The 20203-nt window shown below is 41.3% G+C and overlaps 1 protein-coding gene across 2 annotated transcripts in view; it reads left to right on the top strand.

Moving 5' to 3' along the window:
• The window catches only part of GTF2IRD1 (GTF2I repeat domain containing 1), a 149890-nt gene that overhangs the window by 105816 nt on the left and 23871 nt on the right, over window positions 1-20203 (top strand). For both annotated transcript variants that reach the window (XM_070945644.1, XM_070945636.1), the window contains exons 14-20: window positions 6625-6678; window positions 9973-10038; window positions 11419-11602; window positions 13690-13748; window positions 15038-15097; window positions 16476-16559; window positions 18339-18522. In XM_070945644.1, the coding sequence (XP_070801745.1) occupies window positions 6625-6678; window positions 9973-10038; window positions 11419-11602; window positions 13690-13748; window positions 15038-15097; window positions 16476-16559; window positions 18339-18522 (691 nt within the window). The remainder of the gene's footprint in view (window positions 1-6624; window positions 6679-9972; window positions 10039-11418; window positions 11603-13689; window positions 13749-15037; window positions 15098-16475; window positions 16560-18338; window positions 18523-20203) is intronic.

Genomic DNA, 20203 nt, shown 5'->3' with positions numbered 1-20203 from the left:
AAGCAAGATACGATAAGACTTTTCCAAAAATGCTCTGATGATAATTACAAGTTGTTTCTAGCAAGAAATTTACTAATGGCATGTGACTTAAATAGGCTAAGGGAGTGGCCAATTATCCTCAAGCCTTACTCTCGAGGAGACCTCCTCCTCCTGAGTAGCCACTCCTGCCTTTTGGCAGCCCTGCATGCTCAAGCATTGAGGAGAGGCTCCTCCACTTCGCTCTCTCCACTTGAAGGAGCCTCTGGAGGTTCTGAAGGCCCTGGCTGAGTCTCTGCCTCTGGCACCACATCCTCTTCAGCCTCCTCGCCGTCCAACGCGAGCGCCGGTTGCGCTGGCTGCTGGTGCGACACCACACCAGCCTCCTCCTCCTCGGGATTAGCCACGATCCGTGCAGGCCGCTGGCGGGCCACAACAAAAACTGGCTGGGTGACCTTAGGCATGAAAGCCGGCTGGGTGACCTTAGGCCAGCCACTCTCTCTCAACCCAACCCACTTCGCAGGGTTGTTGTTGTGGGGAAAATAGAAGGAGGAAGGAGTATTAGCTATGTTTGCAGCCTTACATTATTTATAAAAATAATAAAAAGGTGGGTTTTTAAAAAAATCTAAAATAAATAAGCAGTTCCATTTAAGCATCTTGTTTGGGATGGAATACCTCCCTTTCTTGGAGGCCTAAGAGGCACCTTCCAAGAAACATGTGAACCTTCTGGAATTCTTCCTCTCCTGGCAATAATCTGAATATCAAGGATGCTACAGGTTTTAAATGAGAGCTGTTGCCTCAAGTGATTTGGTCCTTTGGGCCTGTTTAAAAGCTGGCACTTGATTGCCACGTCTCCTCCATCTCATTAATAGATCATGCCCTCCGGGGTCACCGCCAATTGCTTGCCTCTCTTTGCCACAAGTTGCCACTTGTCATCCTGAATAAATGACGTTTCTGAAGAGTTCGCATGATAGGAATTGCGCTCGGAGAAGCGGTGATAAGCACCGAGTGTAACACTTTGGCTTGCTGCTACATGGGGAAGACTTCTTGTTGTCAGAAGTTTCAACTTGCAATTGGGTCGTAGCATTTTCGGGATCTCAGATGAAAGAAAGATATTCATTTGATCCAAAATATAAAGCTGGGGGATGAATCAAAACAACATGAAAGAGTATGCTAGCTTTTGAATTCTCACATATCCTTTTGGTCCTGTTTTTGTTGATCCTTGTAATGCTGCCAGGCAGTTACGAGATTTGGCTTAGGGCCATAATTGCTTTTTCTATTATTTAATTAGTATTGCATCTTTCAGTCTGAAAGGAGATTTTCATATAGAAGCTATATAAGCCTATCATAGGAAGAGCAAAAGGCCATCTGCCTCTTGATAACGGAAGGCTTATTTTTATGGTGACTTCAATGCAAGGATGGAGTTAGACAGAAAGACCCCTTTTTGCCAACGTCTATCAGCATTGTCCTGATTCAAATCCTTCTTTGCCTTTACTCACTCAGCCACCAAAGGACAAAATAGGGGACCATAAAAGGGCAGTGTTTATTACAAACATTTACAGGCAGTCCTCGACGTATGACCATAATTGAGCCCAAAATTTCTGTTGCTAAGTGAGACAATTGTTAAGTCAGTTTTGCTGACCCGAACTGATCGTTTTCATGGCGTTCTACTAATTAAAGCATTTGATAATGTAAATCCCGCTTTTAATGAGGAACCAGATTCAAGGCTAGGCAAGGCAGTGAAAAGAGATAACAAGTGAATTACTCTTTCCCGAGATAGCTTTGCAGATATTTTCTACAATAGCTGACAGTAGGCTTGGAAATAGCATCTTACAAAATTATATTAAACTTATTTAACTCTCTCAACCAACCCTGGGGTCAGATAAAAAAGCAAAAACTGAGAACAAGACTTAGCCCCCTGGTTTGATTCCAAATAAGAAGTTAGGAAAGAATTAGTTTGTTGCTGTTAGTTGTGAAGTTGTGTCCGACCCATCACAACCCCATGGACAACGTTCCTCCAGGCCTTCTTGTCCTCTACCATCCTCTGGAGCCCATTTAAGCTCACACCAACTGCTTCAGTGACTCCATCCAGCCACCTCGTTCGCTGACGTCCCCTTCTTCTTTTGCCCTCAATCGTTCCCAGCATTAAGCTCTTCTCCAGGGAGTCCTTCCTTCTCATTAGGTGGCCAAAGTATTTGAGTTTCATCTTCAGGATCTGGCCTTCTAAAGAGCAGTCAGGGTTGATCTCCTCCAGGACTGGATCAAACTCCTCCAGTTTGATCGCCTTGCAGTCCAAGGGACTCACAGGAGTCTTCTCCAGCACCATAGTTCAAAGGCCTCAATTCTTTGATACTCAGCCTTCCTTATGGTCCAACTTTCACAACCATACATTGCAACTGGGAAAACCATAGCCTTGACTATACACACTTTTGTTGGCAGGGTGATGTCTTTGCTTGTTAGTATGCTGTCTAACTTTGCCATAGCTTTCCTCCCCAGGAGCAAGTGTCTTTTAATTTCTTGGCTGCAGTCCCCATCTGCGGTGATGTTGGAGCCCAGGAAAATAAAATCTGTCACTACCTCCATTTCTTCCCCATCTATTTGCCAGGAATTGAGAGGGCCGGGAGCCATGATCTTAGTTTTCTTAATGTTGAGAAGAATTAGTTAGGCAATTCAAAATAGATCCAGCTTTGCATTCTATCCAGAAATTTGCTGAAAAAACAATATAGACAGACACCTCTAAATTAAGAAAAGAGAATTTTCTAGATCTCCTGGCAACAGCTCATAGTGGCGTTATAAGTTAGGAATCTGGCCTCATCTTGGTGCTTAATAGTTTCTTCTCATCTCTAGTCTCCTTTCACACTTTTACCGCAGTGTGAGAAGATCACTTTAGGGGAGTCCTTGGTACTTTCCGAGCTTGGTTGTTTTCTTGCAGACGTTTCACTACCCAAACTGGGTAACTTCATCAGTGCTGCAAAAGAATCCTTCATTTCAACCCTGCACTACAAATATTCTCCTTTATTAAGATCTCTTTAGGGCAGGGGTATCAAACTGGATTTCTTCGAGGGCCGGATCAGCATTGTAGTTCTCCTCTGCAGGCCGGCCAGGGGAGTTGGGGAGAGACGGGACGGACGCCTCTTGTAGCACCCTGCTTGGCAAAACGGGGCGTAAGGGGAACTACGGGAGGTTCTCTTGCGTGGCCCGTTTTCAGCCTGGACAACCTCCTGTAGCAGTTTGCCAGCCAAAGCTGGGCATGTGGGGGCTTGCATCCAGGCCGAAAACGGGCCATGGGGCTTTTGGCTGCCAGAGGCACCACGGGCCAGATTTAAGCACCCCACGGGCTGGATCTGGCCCATGGGCCTTGAGTTTGACACCTCTAAAGGGCACCATACTAACAAGAAGATCCACTTGAATTGGTTCTAAAGTCCAAGAAACAAATTGCTCACAGTTTGTGGGAAGGGCGAGTAAAGTTGTAGACGGCGATTTTATTACTTCTGAAATTCTTTTGTTAAAGGATCGTGAATGGCTGTATTATATTCCCTGTTCACCGATACTCATCACACATATGCCAAAATATTGGCAGAGGGTAGCTGTTATGGTTGCTATGTAGAAAAAGGGCAACCTAACTACTTGCTTGCCAATACTAGTCTATCAGATTTTGAAGCATAATAAGTCTGCTTTATGACAAGCACTGATCTAACAAGTTGTCTGAGTTAACGTAAAATATAATCTGGCAAATAACCAGGCAAGTGTCAGAGAAGGATGCTCAGTTTTTGATCACGTTTCTTATTTTGCAACATCTGGCTAAAATATAGTCCTAGCCAGGTTTTGTACTACACTGTGCATACATGAGCAGTTTTTCATAGCTCTACCAAATGCTGGGCACATAACAATTACGCAGTTCTAAATAAACAAATAATAGTGGCAGTAATGCAGTTGATTCCCTTTGTCAGAGGAGCACAGCATATTCCAGTAATGATAAAATCTAAAGCATGTCTATAACTTTTGATTAAAGCAGGGATGGGCAATTATGGGAACCAACTGTAAGTCACTTTTTTTTTTTTTACTGCTGTTGTAACTTGGAATGGCTGGTAAATGGTTGTAAGCCAAGGCCTACCTATAGGAGAGTTTTGCTAAGGGCAAGATCCGTCCAACCATAAAACAAACAATTCTTTCCATCTGAAACTGCAGGTAATTAATATCTCTTTGGGGAAACTCCCATTCCTGCATGCTAGATTGTAAATTCCCCCTCAAGCAGCAGGTTCGCTTAGTGTAGTTGATTTCCAGGTGTCCCCCAAATGTTAACAATTGGGGATTCTGGGATTTGGCCAGGGGTGAAATGCTCCCGGACTGGATCACCCGATCTGGTAGCGATGGCGGCGGGTGGTTGGGAGAACCGGTAGCAAAAATCCCTGCCCCCCCCTGCCCCCCCCAATGCCCAGCCAAGCCACGGAATCATCAGAGGCTTTTTTTTTTACTTTTAAAAGCATTTTTTCTACAACCTCTTCTGACGAAAAAATACTTTTAACAGTAAAAAAAAAAGCCTCTGATGATCGCGCGGCTCAGCTGGGATAGTCAGAGGCTTTTCAACGCATTTTTTTCTGTAACCTCTTGGCCGAAGAGGTGGTAAAAAAAAATGCTTTGAAAAGTCTCTGACGATCCCAGCTGAGTTGCCTGATCAGCAGAGGCTTTTCAAAGGATTAGAAAAAATGCTTTGAAAAGTTAAAAAAAAAAAAAAAGTTGGCCACGCCCACCCAGTCACATTACCCCACCACCACCAAGCCATGCCCACAGAACCGGTAGTAACAAATTTTACATTTCACCTCTGGATTTGGCTATAGATAAATTAAAAGCAAAAGATAGGCTAGAAACATCTGTGAGCTTAGATGAAAAAAACAACCATGTTCCAAGTCAAAGATAAAGCCAACTTCAGGTTTTTTTGTCCGTTTTAGGTTAGGTCCATGGCGAACCTATGGCACGCGTGCCACAGGTGGCACGCAGAGTCCTCTGCAGGCACGTCAGCTGTCGCCCCAACTCAGCTCCACCATGCATGCACGTGTGCCTTCCACTGGCCAGCTGGTCTTCGGGTCTCTGCCACGCATGTGCGGGGGCGGGGCGCATGCAGGGAGGACAGGGTGCGGGGGGCGCGCACACATGCATGGAGGACAGGGTGGATGCGCGGGGGGGCACTCGCATTGCATTTTGGCGGTTTGTGCGTATGCACCCCCCCGCCCCCATTTTGGGTCCTGCACCAACCTGGAAGCCAAAATGGGGCACGGAGGGCGGGGCACATGTGCAGGGAGCACTCACATTGCATTTTGGGGGTGCAAAATGATATGAAACTGTGATGGAGTGACAAGTTCTCTCTTACTACTTTCTGAATAGACTTGTTTTGTTTTTGGCCTTTCTCGTCTCCTGTTTTCCTCTATTTAAAAAAAAAGAGTGTACAAAATCTAATACAAAAATGTCCTTTGATGCCACATGCATTTTAGAACCACACAAGAAAAGAAAGCACAAATGGGATGCTGCCACTGAAAAGGCTCTTTCACTCAAATTTCATTTGTTTTGCTTGCAGATATAGGACCACAGTGATCCAATGGGTTAAATGCTCTCCAGAATGGTACAGTTAGATGTTTAGGCCCAGAATAATATAATAGTGTTCAGTAGGAAGTCTTTGAAGAGCCTTGTGTAAGACTTGGGAATTAGCACATCCTATTAGTGCTATATAAAGAGTGTGATATATTGCAATATCTGTAGCTGTAATTTTTTTAAAAAATAATTAGAAGGAAAAAGAATCTGATACATTGGAAATTATGCTGTCCACTCTATGAAGAAGAATGTTTTTAGTAAGACAAATCAGAAACTTCCTGGAAAGAACATGTTTTGAAGGTTTGGTTTTTTGCTGATTTGGGGTGATTAAAGCCCCCCATAAGTGATACTGCCTGCTTCTTTGAAAGTCATCAGCCTAAGTGTGTTATGTGAACATAGCAGGGGAAAGCAAATAGCCTTATTGATAACCATCTAAAGTTCCACACTAGAATAGAATAGAATAGAATAGAATAGAATAGAATAGAATAGAATAGAATAGAATAGAATAGAATAGAATAGAATAGAATAGAATTCTTTATGGCCAAGTGTGATTGGACACACAAGGAATTTGTTTTGGTGCATATGCTCTCAGTATACATAAAAAGACAAGATACATTCATCAAGAATCATAAGGTACAACACTTAATGATAGTCATAGGGTACAAATAAGCAAGCAAATCATACTAGGAAACAATATCAATATAAATCGTAAGGATACAAGCAACAAGGTTATAGTCATGTAATCATAAGTGGGAGGAGATGGATGATAGGAATGATGAGAAGAGTAATAGTAATAGTAACACAGACTTAGTGAATAGTTTGACAGTGTTGAGGGAATTACCGGTATTTGTTTAGCAGAGTGATGGCGTTCGGGAAAAAAACTGTTCTTGTGTCTAGTTGTTTTGGTGTGCAGTACTCTATAGCGTCTATGTCCAGGATGCGAGGGGTTAGGGTTAGGGTTATATGCATCTTTTCAATGTAACAGAGTGCTCTGTCAAAAAACACCTACTCCCCAATTATGGGTTTATGTTATGCTCAATGTCGGTCTTCTCTGATTTTCAGACAAAGGGCCCAGCATTGATTTACAGCATGACGAGAAGCAAATGGAAGGAAAAGGTGAGTTTTATCTGGTTTTTTAAAAAAATACCAAAATAGTCACCCACACCTTCAGTGGATCTCTTTTGTGTCTCCAGCATTTAGTATGAAAGGGGGAATGATTTTGTCTTTTTAAAAAAAAAAAAACACATCCTGCTGATTTCTTTATACAGCTGGAGAATGGCAAGTCACTTTATCAATGAGATTTGCAGCATATATATTTAATAACTAAATAAACATAACCTTGGCCCTCTTCTTCTGAGTTTTAAAACTCTCCAGATTTATGCTACCCAATCTTTAGCAGCAGATAGCCAAAAATCTCTCCTTGTACATATTTTTCTCTTTGGTTTAGTTTTTTTAAAAAAATTCTTCTCCAAATATTCTTCTATATATTTCCCTTAATTACCTGTGAACAGGATCTATTTGAAAAGGAGATTATTCTGAAGACACAAAATTCAACACGAGGTGTAAATAAGTGGAAATGCTTCTGCTGTGGATGCCGGTTTTCTTTTATTGTGATTTTTTTAAGGAGGAGTTGGTGATCTAAACTAGAATCAAGTCCTGGTTTTGCTTGGTGAAGGGAGCTTCTGCAACTTGATTTCAGTGTTGTCCATTCAGTAATATTCACATGTAGGGACAGTTTTTTATGTTGAGGAAAGAAGTTAGAAAGAACTATAGGAACTATATGAGGAAAGAACTATAACATTGAATTTACTGTAAATATTGCATTGGGCTTCATTTTGTAAACTGAGGCCAACTTTTCTCATTATTCCAGAAGCTACTCCTCGAGTGATGACCACAACTGAGCTTAAAATTTATTTGCTAAGTGAGATAATTGTTAAGTGAGTTTTGCCCCATTTTATGACCTCTCTTGTCACAGTTAAGTGAATCACCCACAGTTGTTAAGTTAGTAACAAGATTGTTAAGTAAATCTGACTTCCCCACTGACTTTACATGTCAGAAAGTCGCAAAAAATGATCACCTGACTCCCGGGACACTGCAACCGTCATAAGTACATGTCAGTTGCTAAGGGTCCAAATTTTAATCACGCGACCATGGGGATGTTGCAACGGTTGTAAGTATGAAAAATGGTCAACAGTCACTTTTTTCAGTGCCGTTGTAACTTCTAAGTGTCACTAAATGAACCGTTGTAAATCAAGGACTATTTTACTTCCATCTTTAACATTCTAGGGCAGTGATGGCGAACCATTTAGACACCGAGTGCCCAAACTGCGTTTGCACATGTCCAAACTGAAAGGTGCGCACATGCGTGGAAATGCACAAACGTGCGCATGCATGAACATGAGATCTGACCTGGGGCAGTGGCAGGGGTGAAATGCTCCCGGTTCGGACCGGGTCGCCCGATCCGGTAGCGATGGAGGCAGGTGGTTCGGAGAACCGGTAGCAAAAATCCCTGCCCCACCCCCACCCCCATTGCCCAGCTGAGCTGCGCAATCATCAGAGGCTTTTTTTTATTTTTAAAAGCATTTTTTCTACAACCTCTTTGGCCAAAAAAATGCTTTTAAAAGTTAAAAAAAAAAGCCTCTGATGATCGTGTGGCTCAGCTGGGATCATTAGAGGCTTAAAAAAAAAAAAAGGCTTCTGCCGATCAGGCAAGTCAGCTGGGATCGTCAGAGGCTTTTAAAACCGTTTTTTTTACCACCTCTTCAGCCGAAGAGATTATAGAAAAAATGGTTTTAAAAGTAAAGAAAAAAAAAAGTTGGCCACGCCCACTCAGTCATATTACACCCCTCCACCAAGCCACGCTCACAGAACCGGTAGTAACAAATTTTACATTTCACCACTGGGCAACAGCGCATGTGCCAGCAGGGCTCTGCGTGCCACTTCTGGCACACGTGTCACAGTTCTAGGGTCCCTTAATTGGTATGACATCTGTTTTTTTAAACTTCTGAGTCAACATAGCAATTCCCTTTCTATCTCCTTTGGATCATGAACTTGGATACCCATAACGTTATTTGGCTCGCCTTGGACACAAATTGATATCATTCTATCATTTGGAGGGGTATATCCAAGCATGATTTTGACGTTCTTTTATTAATAATGATAGCTGCTCCATGTCTTCAATGGTTTTCTTGCCCGCAAAAGAAGATCTGATGTTCTTATGGTAAGAAGGAATACATTCCAATTCCTTTCAGTTTACTGATTCCTGGAATGTCTATATTCAGCCTCGACATTTCTACTTCAAGTTTATTTTGGTTTATGGCTCCTGACATTCCTCACACCAGTGGTGTATATTTATCTTTCCAGAATTAACTTCAGTTTTGCCAGTGATCGCATCAGCTAGCCACCTCATGAGAGCACCATGATAGTGGAGGTTGCCCTCCATTGTTCCACAGTAATTTGTTGAATACCTTCTACCCTGATGGATAGCTTCTAGAGCCACGGTGGCGCAGTGGTTAGATGCAGTACTGCAGGCTACTTCTGCTGACTGCCGGCTGACTGCAACTTGGCAGTTCAAATCTCACCCAGCTCAAGGTTGACTCAGCCTTCCATCCTTCCGAGGTCGGTAAAATGAGGACCCAAATTGTTTGGGGCAATATGCTGACTCTGTAAACCGCTTAGAGAGGGCTGTAAAGCACTATAAAGCGGTATATAAGTGCTATTGCTATTCTAGGATCACATTGACTATATCCTGGTTCTTAATGTCCATTTGGGGGTTTTCTACCAGAATAATGGAGTGGGTTGCCATTTCATTCTCTAGTGGGTCCTATTTTATCCGATTTCCTGTCTATGAGCTACCAGTAATGGATGACTCTTTGGGGAATTTACACTACAGCACTCTCGACACTGCAGCTCATAGAGTCATTTGAATACAAAAGCCCCTTGATTGCTATGAACTAATAATCCATGATAATAATCCTTTTGGGAGGGGGGGGTATCTGAAATGCTTTTTCTTTCTGGGAAATAGAGCATTTAATGGTATGCTAATATAGAATTGAACGACTGAGCACTTTGCCTCAGCGTTCTGAAAAGTGCAAAATCAGCAAATAATTAATTCCAGTCAATATATTGGTCGAACGGATGCCTACCTATTTGTTAATGTCATGTAGGAATGCAGAAAGGCACATTTTAAAGCAGCCCTCTGTCTCCTTCTCTCTTTTCCAGACCTTTTAAAGTTTTTTGGGGGTTTGACTGTTGGGATTTTCTGCTGCTTTGATCTTCTGTGTTACTAAACATGCATTATTCATGAGCTGCCCTATATATAATAATGGGAGTATATATATATATACATTCATCCTCTGTAGGAGTGTTTCTTTTCTTGCAGTCGCTGCACTTGTTATTTTTGTCTTCCAGATGGTGTCAGTGACGTTTTAAGTCACTTGAGGAAACAAGTAGAAATTTTATTTAATGCAAGATATGGTGAGATATTTGACTCTTTTTTTTTCCAAGATAGGACTCCCATCTCACCCCACACCAATGCTGAGTTCAATTTACCTGTCGTTTTGAAATCCTTACTTTTTTTTTTAATGAATTTTTAAATTGTTTTAAATTGGGATTTTAATTTTATATTGGCAGGAATTATGCATTTTACTGTTGTGAGTCCTCGGAGATAGGGCGGCATATAAATTGCATAAAATAAAATAAAACAAATAAATAAATACTGCTATAGTATAGTTTATTGCTAGATAGCAAAGGATAGTTGATTGATTGTCTCATCCTGCGGTGCATGAAGGGATTGGACTCAATAGAGTTAATGATTCCCTCCCAATCCAAAGACTCATTAAAAAGTCTATGGAATTCTTCTCTTAGAATCGTATGGTTGGAAGGGACATTAGAAGTCTTCTAGGCCAGCTGACTGGGGAATTCTGGGAGTCGAAGTGCATATAGCTTAAACTTGCCAAGGTTGAGAAATACTGTTCTAGGCCAACCTCTTGCCCAGTGCAGGAATTGTCAGACCATCCCAGGCAAAAGGCTGCACAGTCTTTTTGTGAGAATCTCCAAGGATGGAGAACCCACAACTCCTGGATGCAATCTGTTCCATTGCTTAATAGCTTTTCCACTCAGGAAATTACTTCTTAATTCAAGTTTGGATACCTCTCTGTAAAGTTTTCACCCATAGGTTGTTTTCGTACCCTCAGTTGCTAGGGAGAACAAATCTACTACTACCTTTTCCTTGTGACAGTATGTATATCCCTCTCCACAAATATTTCACCGAGATACAAAAAGCGTGGGGGTTGGGCACAAAATCTGAATCCTTTTCGATGCACTCTGATTTTAATGGCTCTCTGGATAGATGATTACAAGCAGGATCTAAGAAACGGTCTCAAGAAAACTGGGATAACTGGAATTGGCAACCACTGGCTCCTAGATGAGCTATGAAATTCCCTGGACTCCTTTCATTTGCAGATGGTGCTGATGTTGCTAAATTATATTGTCAATATCCCTAGTCACCACAGCCAGCATGGCTAGCGGAGTGGGTTGCCAAGAACTGCAAGGTAGCCATGTTTGTTCAGTTAGGAAGTCAGATTTTGAGTGGAAGATGGGAGAGGAGGATGTAGTTGTACTTCCCCATCAACTGAGCAAGTTTTTTTCCTGATAGTGATTCCTTAGTGTGGAGAGATCAGTGACCTGGTTTGATCCTCTGTTAATGAACATAAATCTAGGAGGGCTCCTAAGCAATGGACCTCTGCTTTTAGCAGTTCAGTCCAAAGGAGATTCCTTCCCCAGTTCCAGCATGACTTTTCTTTAATGGAGACTATAGCAGTGTTCCTTTCTGAAGTGACATGCTTGCCTCCGCAGCGAAAGCCATAGGAATTTCTGAGCCTGTCAAAGTCCCGTATTCCAAATTCTTGATGTACCCAGAAGACCTTTTTGTGGTGGGCTTGCCTGACGGCATTCTACTCAGACGGCCCAACTGTTTTGGGATTGCAAAGCTAAAGAAGATTCTTCAGGCAAGCAGCAGGATTCGATTTGTTATCAAAAGGTAAGCAGCAGAATTGTTTTTTCTCTTTGTCTTATGTGACTCCCTTTTGTTTGTTTGTTTGTTTGTTTGCAGAATGACAGCATGATATCATGGTCGTCTTGTATCTACTACCCCAGACATACTTGCTGGAAGTCAATAATTCACTGTGATCTTTTAAAAATCTAATAGCTTTGGCTTTATTTGAGCGACAGAATAAAATAGCCTCTTCAATGGCAAGGATTTGTTGATATAGAATATTTGCAAATTATTTGCTGCTTATTCTCCATTATTACTGTAGTTTTATTGTTGGACATAAGCATGGATGTGTGCAGAATTTTATGCTTTAGGTGCGGAAATACCGTATTTTTTGGAGTATAAGACGCTCCAGACTATAAGACACACCTACCTTTTTTGGTGAGGAAAACAAGAAAAAAAATCTGCCTCTGCCTTGCAGCAATTTTGCCTCGTTGCAGCAAACAGCCTGCTTTACTTTCATTTTCGTTTTCAGCATAGCTTGATTAGCACAAGAAAAAAAAATCTGTTTCCAGCAATTTACCTCCTTGCAGCAAGCAGCAGAGGCCCGCGCAGCAATAGGCAATGGCAATCCCTGCAGCCTGAAACAGCTGAGAGCCGGGAGGCCGATCCAAGGGACAATCAACTTGTGCTAATTAGGTTGTGCCGAAGCTGAAATGGGCTGTTTCTTCTTGCTGCTTGCTGCAAGAAGGTAAATTGCTGGGAGGCAGAAGCCAAAGGGTGGGGGCCAGTGGGTGGGTGGGGTTACATTTGGTGCACCCAAATTTTCACTCCCTTTTAGGGAGAAAAAAGGTGTGTCTTATACTCCAAAAAATACGGTAATTATAAACCAGAAAGTTTTGCATTTTGATTTAATATAAGGCAGGGGTGAAATGCTCCCGGTTCGGACAGGATCACCTGATCCGGTAGATGGTGGCGGATGATTCGGAGAACCGGTACAAAAATCCCTGCCCCCCTCATGCCCAGCTGAGCCGCGCGATCATCAGAGGCTTTTTTTTTTTTTTTACTTTTAAAAGCATTTTTTCTACAACCTCTTCGGCTGAAAAAATGCTTTTAAAAGTTAAAAAAAATATCAGCTGGGATCGTCAGAGGCTTTTAAATGCATTTTCTTCTGCAACCTCTTAAGGTTGTAGAAAAAATGCTTTTAAAAGTAAAAAAATAAAGTTGGCCACGCTCACCCAGTCACATTATCCCCCCCCCATCAAGCCACGCCCACATAACCGGTAGTAAGAAATTTTACATTTCACCACTGGTATAAGGCAATATACTGTGGCAGGCTGACAGGCCTTGGCCTGAGCTATAACAGGACTACTGTATATTTTCCACTTTGGGCAGGAAGATATTCCTACCAGCCCCCAAATCCTGAAATGCCAAATGTATAGTTTCTCAAACTATATTATGTTTGCCAGAGTTCATAATAGCATGAATATGCCTGCTGTGCGCTACCTGAAAAATCTGCAGCAGGAAAAAAAATCTAGCACTTGTTTCTAAGCCTGAGCCTTGAGATTATTCAGTGTTTTTCTCCCTAAATAAAATCTTAATCTTATAATCTTGCCTGTTTCTGATTGCAGAATTTTGTCTCCGTGGGTTCTCTTAGACATACCTGATAGAGGGTCCCTTTAAAATTGCTGCCAAATATTAATTTTCAATGAGATGGAAGGGGAAAAAAAGGTTACGAAATTTATGGAAGTAATTCCATTCAGCCTATTTAATTGATTACATTTCATTTGGATTAGATTTAAAGATGAACTAAATTTAGTCGCCTGTGAGTTATTTAATGACCTTTTGGGTTACAATCAGGTATAGTTCTTGGTCTTAAAAAAAAAAAAAAGGAATACTCCATTCTGCTAGCATCAGTGACAAGCCAGTAGAAGCAATCATCTGATGCAATAAGGCTTTTAATAGGAAGGCGAAATAGCAAACCTTGTCAGAGGGACCGGTTTTTGTCCCTTAAATGCCCAGGTAGAACTGAGAAATATTCTTTGTCTGTAAACCCAGAAAGCTGCTGCTGCTGCTGCCAGCCAGTGCAAAAACCACTGACCTTAATACATTATTTCTCTGACAATGTCTTTCAGGCCAGAACTTCTTACAGAAGGAATGAAAGAAATGACCTCAGATAGCTCAGGAGCAATAGGTAAGGATGCGTGGATTCCTAGCGGTTGATTATTGTCTTTGAAGAAATCAAGAGAATCTCGTCAACTGAAAAATGGGCAAGTTTACTATGGACCTACATTTTTGTTCATTGGAATCCTTTACCTCAGAAGCATGAAATATTAGCCTAGATTGGCATTGGAACCCATGTGGTTATATATGCATGATATATATAATCCATGGCATGTATATTAGCACCATGGATTGTTCCCTGCATGGACCAAAGTATCTTTTCACCTCTGAATCCAAATTACTGAAGAGGTAACAAAAGAAAACAGTATCAAAAAATGCTGACTATTATCGCTACATTAAAGCTTCAATATTTAAAAGAATTACACAAGGCTGTCTTGATTTTTTTTTTAACTAAATGCAAAGCAAAAAGGAAACAAAAGAGTTTTGTCTGGGCATTGAGGATCATTTAATATTTATTTACTTTTAACTGATTTATTTGTATCCCACCATTATTATGTTTACAAATAACTCAAGGCAGTAAACATATCCAACAAATCTTTCTCCTCCTATTTTCCCCACAACAACAACCCTGTGAGGTGGGTTGGGCTAAGAGAGAATGACTTGAGCCAGGGTCACCCAGCTGACTTTCATGGCTAAGGCCGTACTTGAACTTACTGTCTCCTGCTTTCTAGCTGGTGCCTTAACCACTAGGCCAAACTAGCTCTCTAACATCATTTTCTGCTTTAAAAATATATAGATCTCGAAGAAGCATTCAGCACAAATGGACAGCCTTTGTAGCCTTGTACACCACGTAGGTAGCTAAGTAGATACGTAGATAGAATAAAAAGTTAGCATTAAACTTACCAAGATTGCCTCAAATTGCCGATGGAGAAAAATGTGTGGTCGCCGAGAGTCAAGAATGACTTTGATGGCACATAATCGATACTCAAATTGCCAAGTGTTGCAAGAATTTGAAAACGTCACCCCTCACACTGGTGTAATTTCAGGTGAAAATATTATAATCTCAGGCAAGCCCACTAAAACCTGATGAAATTTTTGGCATTCTCTGTGAATCCACACAAAATGACCCTGTTCTTATGTAAATTGTTAAGCCAGCACTGAAATCTCATATGATTTGGTGACCCTGGTAAAGTTTTCACCCCTTTCTAGTTTTTGAAAACATAATCAGTGTTCGACACAGTCTGGAGTTATCATGGATATCCTATTGCGTTGTAGGTGTCGAGTGGCTAACTCCTAAACTTCAAGATGGAAAATAAAAAAGTGAAAATAAATCTAAACACCTTTTCTTTGTGTTGACAGCCAATGATAGAATCTCCATTGAGCCCATTGAGGAACCTGTAAAAAGACCAGGATTTCAAGGTGAGAACAGGGATGAGGTAGCCAACAAAAGTGCGCATAGTTAAGGCTATGGTTTTCCCAGTTGCAATGTATGGCTGTGAAAGTTGGACCATAAGAAAGGCTGAGCGCCAAAGAATTGAGGCCTTTGAACTATGGTGTTGGAGAAGACTCCTGCGAGTCCCTCCAACTGCAAGGCGATCAAACCGGTCAGTTCTAGAGGAGATCAACCCTGACTGCTCTTCAGAAGGCCAGATCCTGAAGATGAAACTCAAATACTTTGGCCACCTAATGAGAAGGAAGGACTCACTGGAGAAGAGCCTAATGCTGGGAAAGATTGAGGGCAAAAGAAGAACGGGACGACAGAGAATGAGGTGGCTGGATGGAGTCACTGAAGCGGTCGGTGTGAGCTTAAATGGACTCCAGAGGGTGGTGGAGGACAGGAAAGCCTGGAGGAATGTTGTCCATGGGGTCACGATAGGTCAGACGCGACTTCCCATCTAACAACAAAAGGATTTGTGGCTGTCATTTTGACTTTTTTGACAACCCCTCCCCTTGGGGACATTATGGCTCCAATTGATTGTGCAACTTGCAGAGTAGTTTTCTGCATAGCAGCGCTGTTGTCTCTTGAGGGCACTCCCACTGGATTGCCAATTAGTAGGATTTGCCATTCTTCCAAAAAAGTTTGTAGAAATGTGCAGCTGTTGCCATGATGTGCTTTGTTTACAAAATTTAGCATGAGACAGATTGTATTATATTTCTTTTATGTTTCAAATAAAGATCCCTTGACTGAATAGACTCCATTCAAAGAAAAGAATAAACCAATCTGCAAATGGAAAACTTAGTTATCTGAGGAAGGACAGGATTTCTCTAGCTGTACTTTTCACATGCTAATCTGTACTTGGGGGTGTCGTTATTTTGCATGAGGGGATTTTCTTTTGTCTGAGCTCCCATCTGTTATGGACTGTGATATTTAAATATATATTTGCCATCTCAGGGAGAACTAGAGGCCTATTTTCATATTTATTATATTAACATCTTTATCAATTGCCAATAGTCTTCCCCATTTACTCTGTTGTTTTTAATGGCATGGCTTTCTATGCCACTCAACTGGCGAGACCCTTGGGCAAATTCCAAATATAATCTCAGAACAAAAAGTCAGCAGGAAACTATCAAAAAAAATTTAAAATTGAAAAAAAATATTTGCTGAAAGAGAAAGGTCTTGGCACGACACTTTTTAATCTTAAAAATAAGAAGGAAAAATTATCCCCTGCTCATATCTTTAATGGAGCAAACCATTGTTTCCTGTCCCTTCCTAAGCATTCAAATGGCTTGTCATGGATCCCAATTCTATTTGGCAGGGTAGGACAGATTCTATTATAGTTTCCATCTTTCTTTACAGAAAATTATGATACTCGACTGTCAAGAATAGACATTGCAAATACACTCAGGGAACAGGTTCAAGATCTGTTCAACAAGAAATATGGTAAGTGTTTTTCCATAAAGCCACTAGCAGGCAGAAAGAGGAGTCATTAATCTGAGAAATTAATCTGGCTATTAGCAGTCATAGATTGACAGAATCTTAAAATTACAAACTTGGGAGAGAAACCAGAGATCACCCAGTCCAACCCTTTACGAGGAAAACCAATTAAACCATCCAGGAGATGTGTCTATCCAGACTTTTCTTAAGGATCCACAACCTACGGAGTTGAAGTAGAGGGGGTGTTTTACTGGTCTTGCTTTATGTTCAAATGTCTGCAAAATAGATTGGTTTAAAATATAGGCATTTTAAAAAAGAAAATGTACATGCCTTAAGAGACGTTTTGAATTGAGTCATTCTTAAGTGTGTCTCTGGTCTTCTGGCCAATTTTTAGAACAATTCAATGCATTTCCTGCTCATGTCCATAGCCATAAAAATCATCAAACTTTAGATTCTTTGGGAAAATGGCCATTGACCAACCCTAGACATTTTACTAATTCTTCCAACCTGGGTGTGATAAATGAGAGCCAAGCTTTCTGTGGTCTCCAACAGTCAATTCCTGCTTTGAGCAAATCATAGTTGGCAGTTTGGGTTAACTATGGTTTGCCTGCAAAATGAGGAATTGTAATTGGAAAGGATATATCATCCACCCTATTAAGGCCCCAAAGGAGGATATGGTTTATTTCAAGGGTAAGGGACTGAGTCCAGCTCTACTGCAAAGTTCAAAAAGTGAAAGTAAGAGACACAGTTCCTTTGGAGCCTGTAGGCACCCAAGGGTAACCTCTCACTTGTGTAGCTGGAGTTCAGAGAATATGCCTGGTGAGAAGCTTGACAGAGCCCATTGCTGGGGAGTTATGTGTGGCATTAGGCCCCAGTTGATAGGAGAACTGGGGTAGGACAGGGCAGAGTGTTATCTATGATGTTGTATGTGTGCCAGTGGTCCTTAGTTTGCAAACTTACAGACAAGCATCTACATCAGGGGTGTCAAACTCAAGGCCCACGTGGTGCTTAGATCTTGCCCGTGGGGCCACCCTGGAAACAGGAAAGGACCGGCCCGCAGTGCCTCTGCTAGCGGAACGGAGCATGGAGGGGGGGCTGCAGGCGGCTCTCCCAAGCACCGTTTTCACTGGCAGAGGGTTGCAGGATGCCGTCGCAGCTGAAAAGGGAGCTCAGAAGGGCTTCAGGTAGTCATCCCAAGCTCCGTTTTCAGTGGCAGAGAGCAAGGCGTCGCAGCCAAAAATGGAGTTCAGGAACCTGTTTTCACTGGCAGAGCGCTTGGGCCACCACAGGCGCCCCCAATACAGTGACATTGAGCTGGTCATGCCCACCCTGGCGAAGCCCATCCTGGCCCCCCACAACCCTGATGTGGCTCTCAATGAAATTGAGTTTGACACCCCTGACTTACATGAACTTTTGATTGATTTTTTTTCTTAATGCATACATAAAAGCATACAGTCTTTGGGGGAGTGATCCTTGCCATCATTGTTTCTCTACAGTAGATAAAACTGTACACACACTCTTGTTTTTTGGCACTTTCCTTTAACAAGCACTTTTTACAGGAACCGCATGATGAAATTAAGAAAAATAGATATTTCGATACCTAAATTCTTCTGGTTTCCCATCTGACATGGAGGTTTGAAAGACAGACACACTTGCATTCATCTTTGGACCAGATGAGTTTCTCTTGCCTTTTCGAAGCCAGCTTAGTGTTCTTCAAAGCTGAACAAGAACAAAATCAGGAGTGGCCAAAGACTTAACTCCTTACTCATGCTATCTTCCTTTCAGGTGAGGCGTTGGGCATCAAATACCCAGTCCAAGTGCCATACAAGCGAATCAAAAGCAATCCGGGTTCAGTGATCATAGAAGGGTTGCCACCAGGAATTCCATTCCGGAAACCTTGCACCTTCGGCTCTCAGAATCTGGAGAGGATATTAGCCGTGGCGGACAAGATCAAATTCACAGTTACAAGGTATTTAGGAATACGCATCAGGTTGCAGTAGTGGGTATCTGTAGGGGTATTAGTCTGCTTTCTTACCTATGTTTAATAGCAATAGCAATTAGACTTATTTACCACTTTACAGCCCTCTCTTAAGCAGTTTACAGAGACAGCATATATTGCCCCCAACAATCTGGGTCCTCATTTTACCAACCTCAGAAGGATGGAAGGCTGAGTCAATCCTGAGCTGCTGAGAATTGAACTGCAGCCAGCCAGAAGTCAGCAGAAGTAGCCTGCAGTACTGCATTCTAACCACTGCACCACCACAGTTCAAGTCTGAAGTAGATACTTCAAGGATGTCTCCAAATATCACTTGTATTTATCTAATATTTTAACCAATCTTCCAAAATAACTTTTCCCAAAGTGGAGGATAGTCAAATATTATATTTGAATGGACAGCTAGCTCTCCCCATTCCTTCAGATAATTTATTTTTTAAAAAGATTATGATATATTCATTGAAAATACAGTAAGTATGGCATATTGATTTTGGAATAAAGTATGATTTTCCTGTCTCATTTTCCCTTGAGCGAGGGAAGTCAAGATAGCCTTTCTTTTGGAATAATGTACCTTTTGGATAAATATGGACTTCAGCTCAATACACTATAGATGCAAGGGAAACATTTTTTTCCTGAATTTACATCATTTGCATAATTTTGCATAGTTGCAAACAGTATGCAGTGATGTATCATTTTCCTAAATACGCTATTACACACATCACATAAATGATGAGAATTATTTGCATTGTTTTACTTGCTTACATCTACCATGATTGATGTACTGTCTCATTTAATAGTTGAGAAAAATGGACCTTCCCTCCACTCAAGTCTATTACACAGAAGCTTTGCTTCTGGTAGTTAAAAATGTAAACTGGAAACACTGAAGTCATCAGTCAGTAAAATCAGTTGATAAAACCTTAAAATGACCAGCTAAAAATACCAGAAAGTTGAATTTATTTGATGAGTGATTTGCAATAAAAACATGGGAACCAACAATATTCAAAATATACCATCCGATGTCTCTCTTTGGTATGAGAATCCCAGAAATTTAAGGGTCTCCACTAAGAAGTTGTATTTTTGGTCTGCCAGCTCACTAGATTAGCATGAAATGGCATTCAGTGCAGGGAAAGTATGTTAGAATCCCATTGGATGATCTCAACAGCCATCTGGTGGTTGCGTTTATACAATTCACTTAATCTAGTTACTAAATTTACCCTTTGAGATCTCTTAGTCGAATGAACTATAAGCAAGCAGGATCAGTTTAATGCTATCTATGCAACCTGCTAAGACCTACAAGTACAAATCTAGACACCAACAAAACTTTTCACATTTTAAAATGCACTTGCTTGATTTGTAATTTGGCCTGGTTAAATGTGGTGTGTAAAACCAAAACAGCTGAAAAATGCATCAGTGTGTAGTGTTGCAGAAGGCAGATTGATTAGTTAAACTTAGCTCTGTTTTCTGATCCTCCGTGACTTTCTGGGCTCTTGGTTCATAGGCATTAGACGTCTTAATTGGATCTTTTTCCTACAAAATTCTCAATGATTTGCATAAGCTTTTAGCCCAGCCGTACATTCAAACATTTTCTAGAGCCTTAATATGGTTTCCTTACTTTTGGCTTGGCTTCCAACTTTTGTGGTTTGAAAATCTTAACCTG

Source organism: Pituophis catenifer, unplaced genomic scaffold (genome assembly GCF_029215685.1).
Source record: "Pituophis catenifer annectens isolate HBS135680 unplaced genomic scaffold, rPitCat1.0.hap2 SCAF_1, whole genome shotgun sequence".
In the NCBI taxonomy this organism is placed as follows: domain Eukaryota; kingdom Metazoa; phylum Chordata; class Lepidosauria; order Squamata; family Colubridae; genus Pituophis; species Pituophis catenifer.
This window is presented reverse-complemented; position numbering and strand designations above follow the sequence as displayed.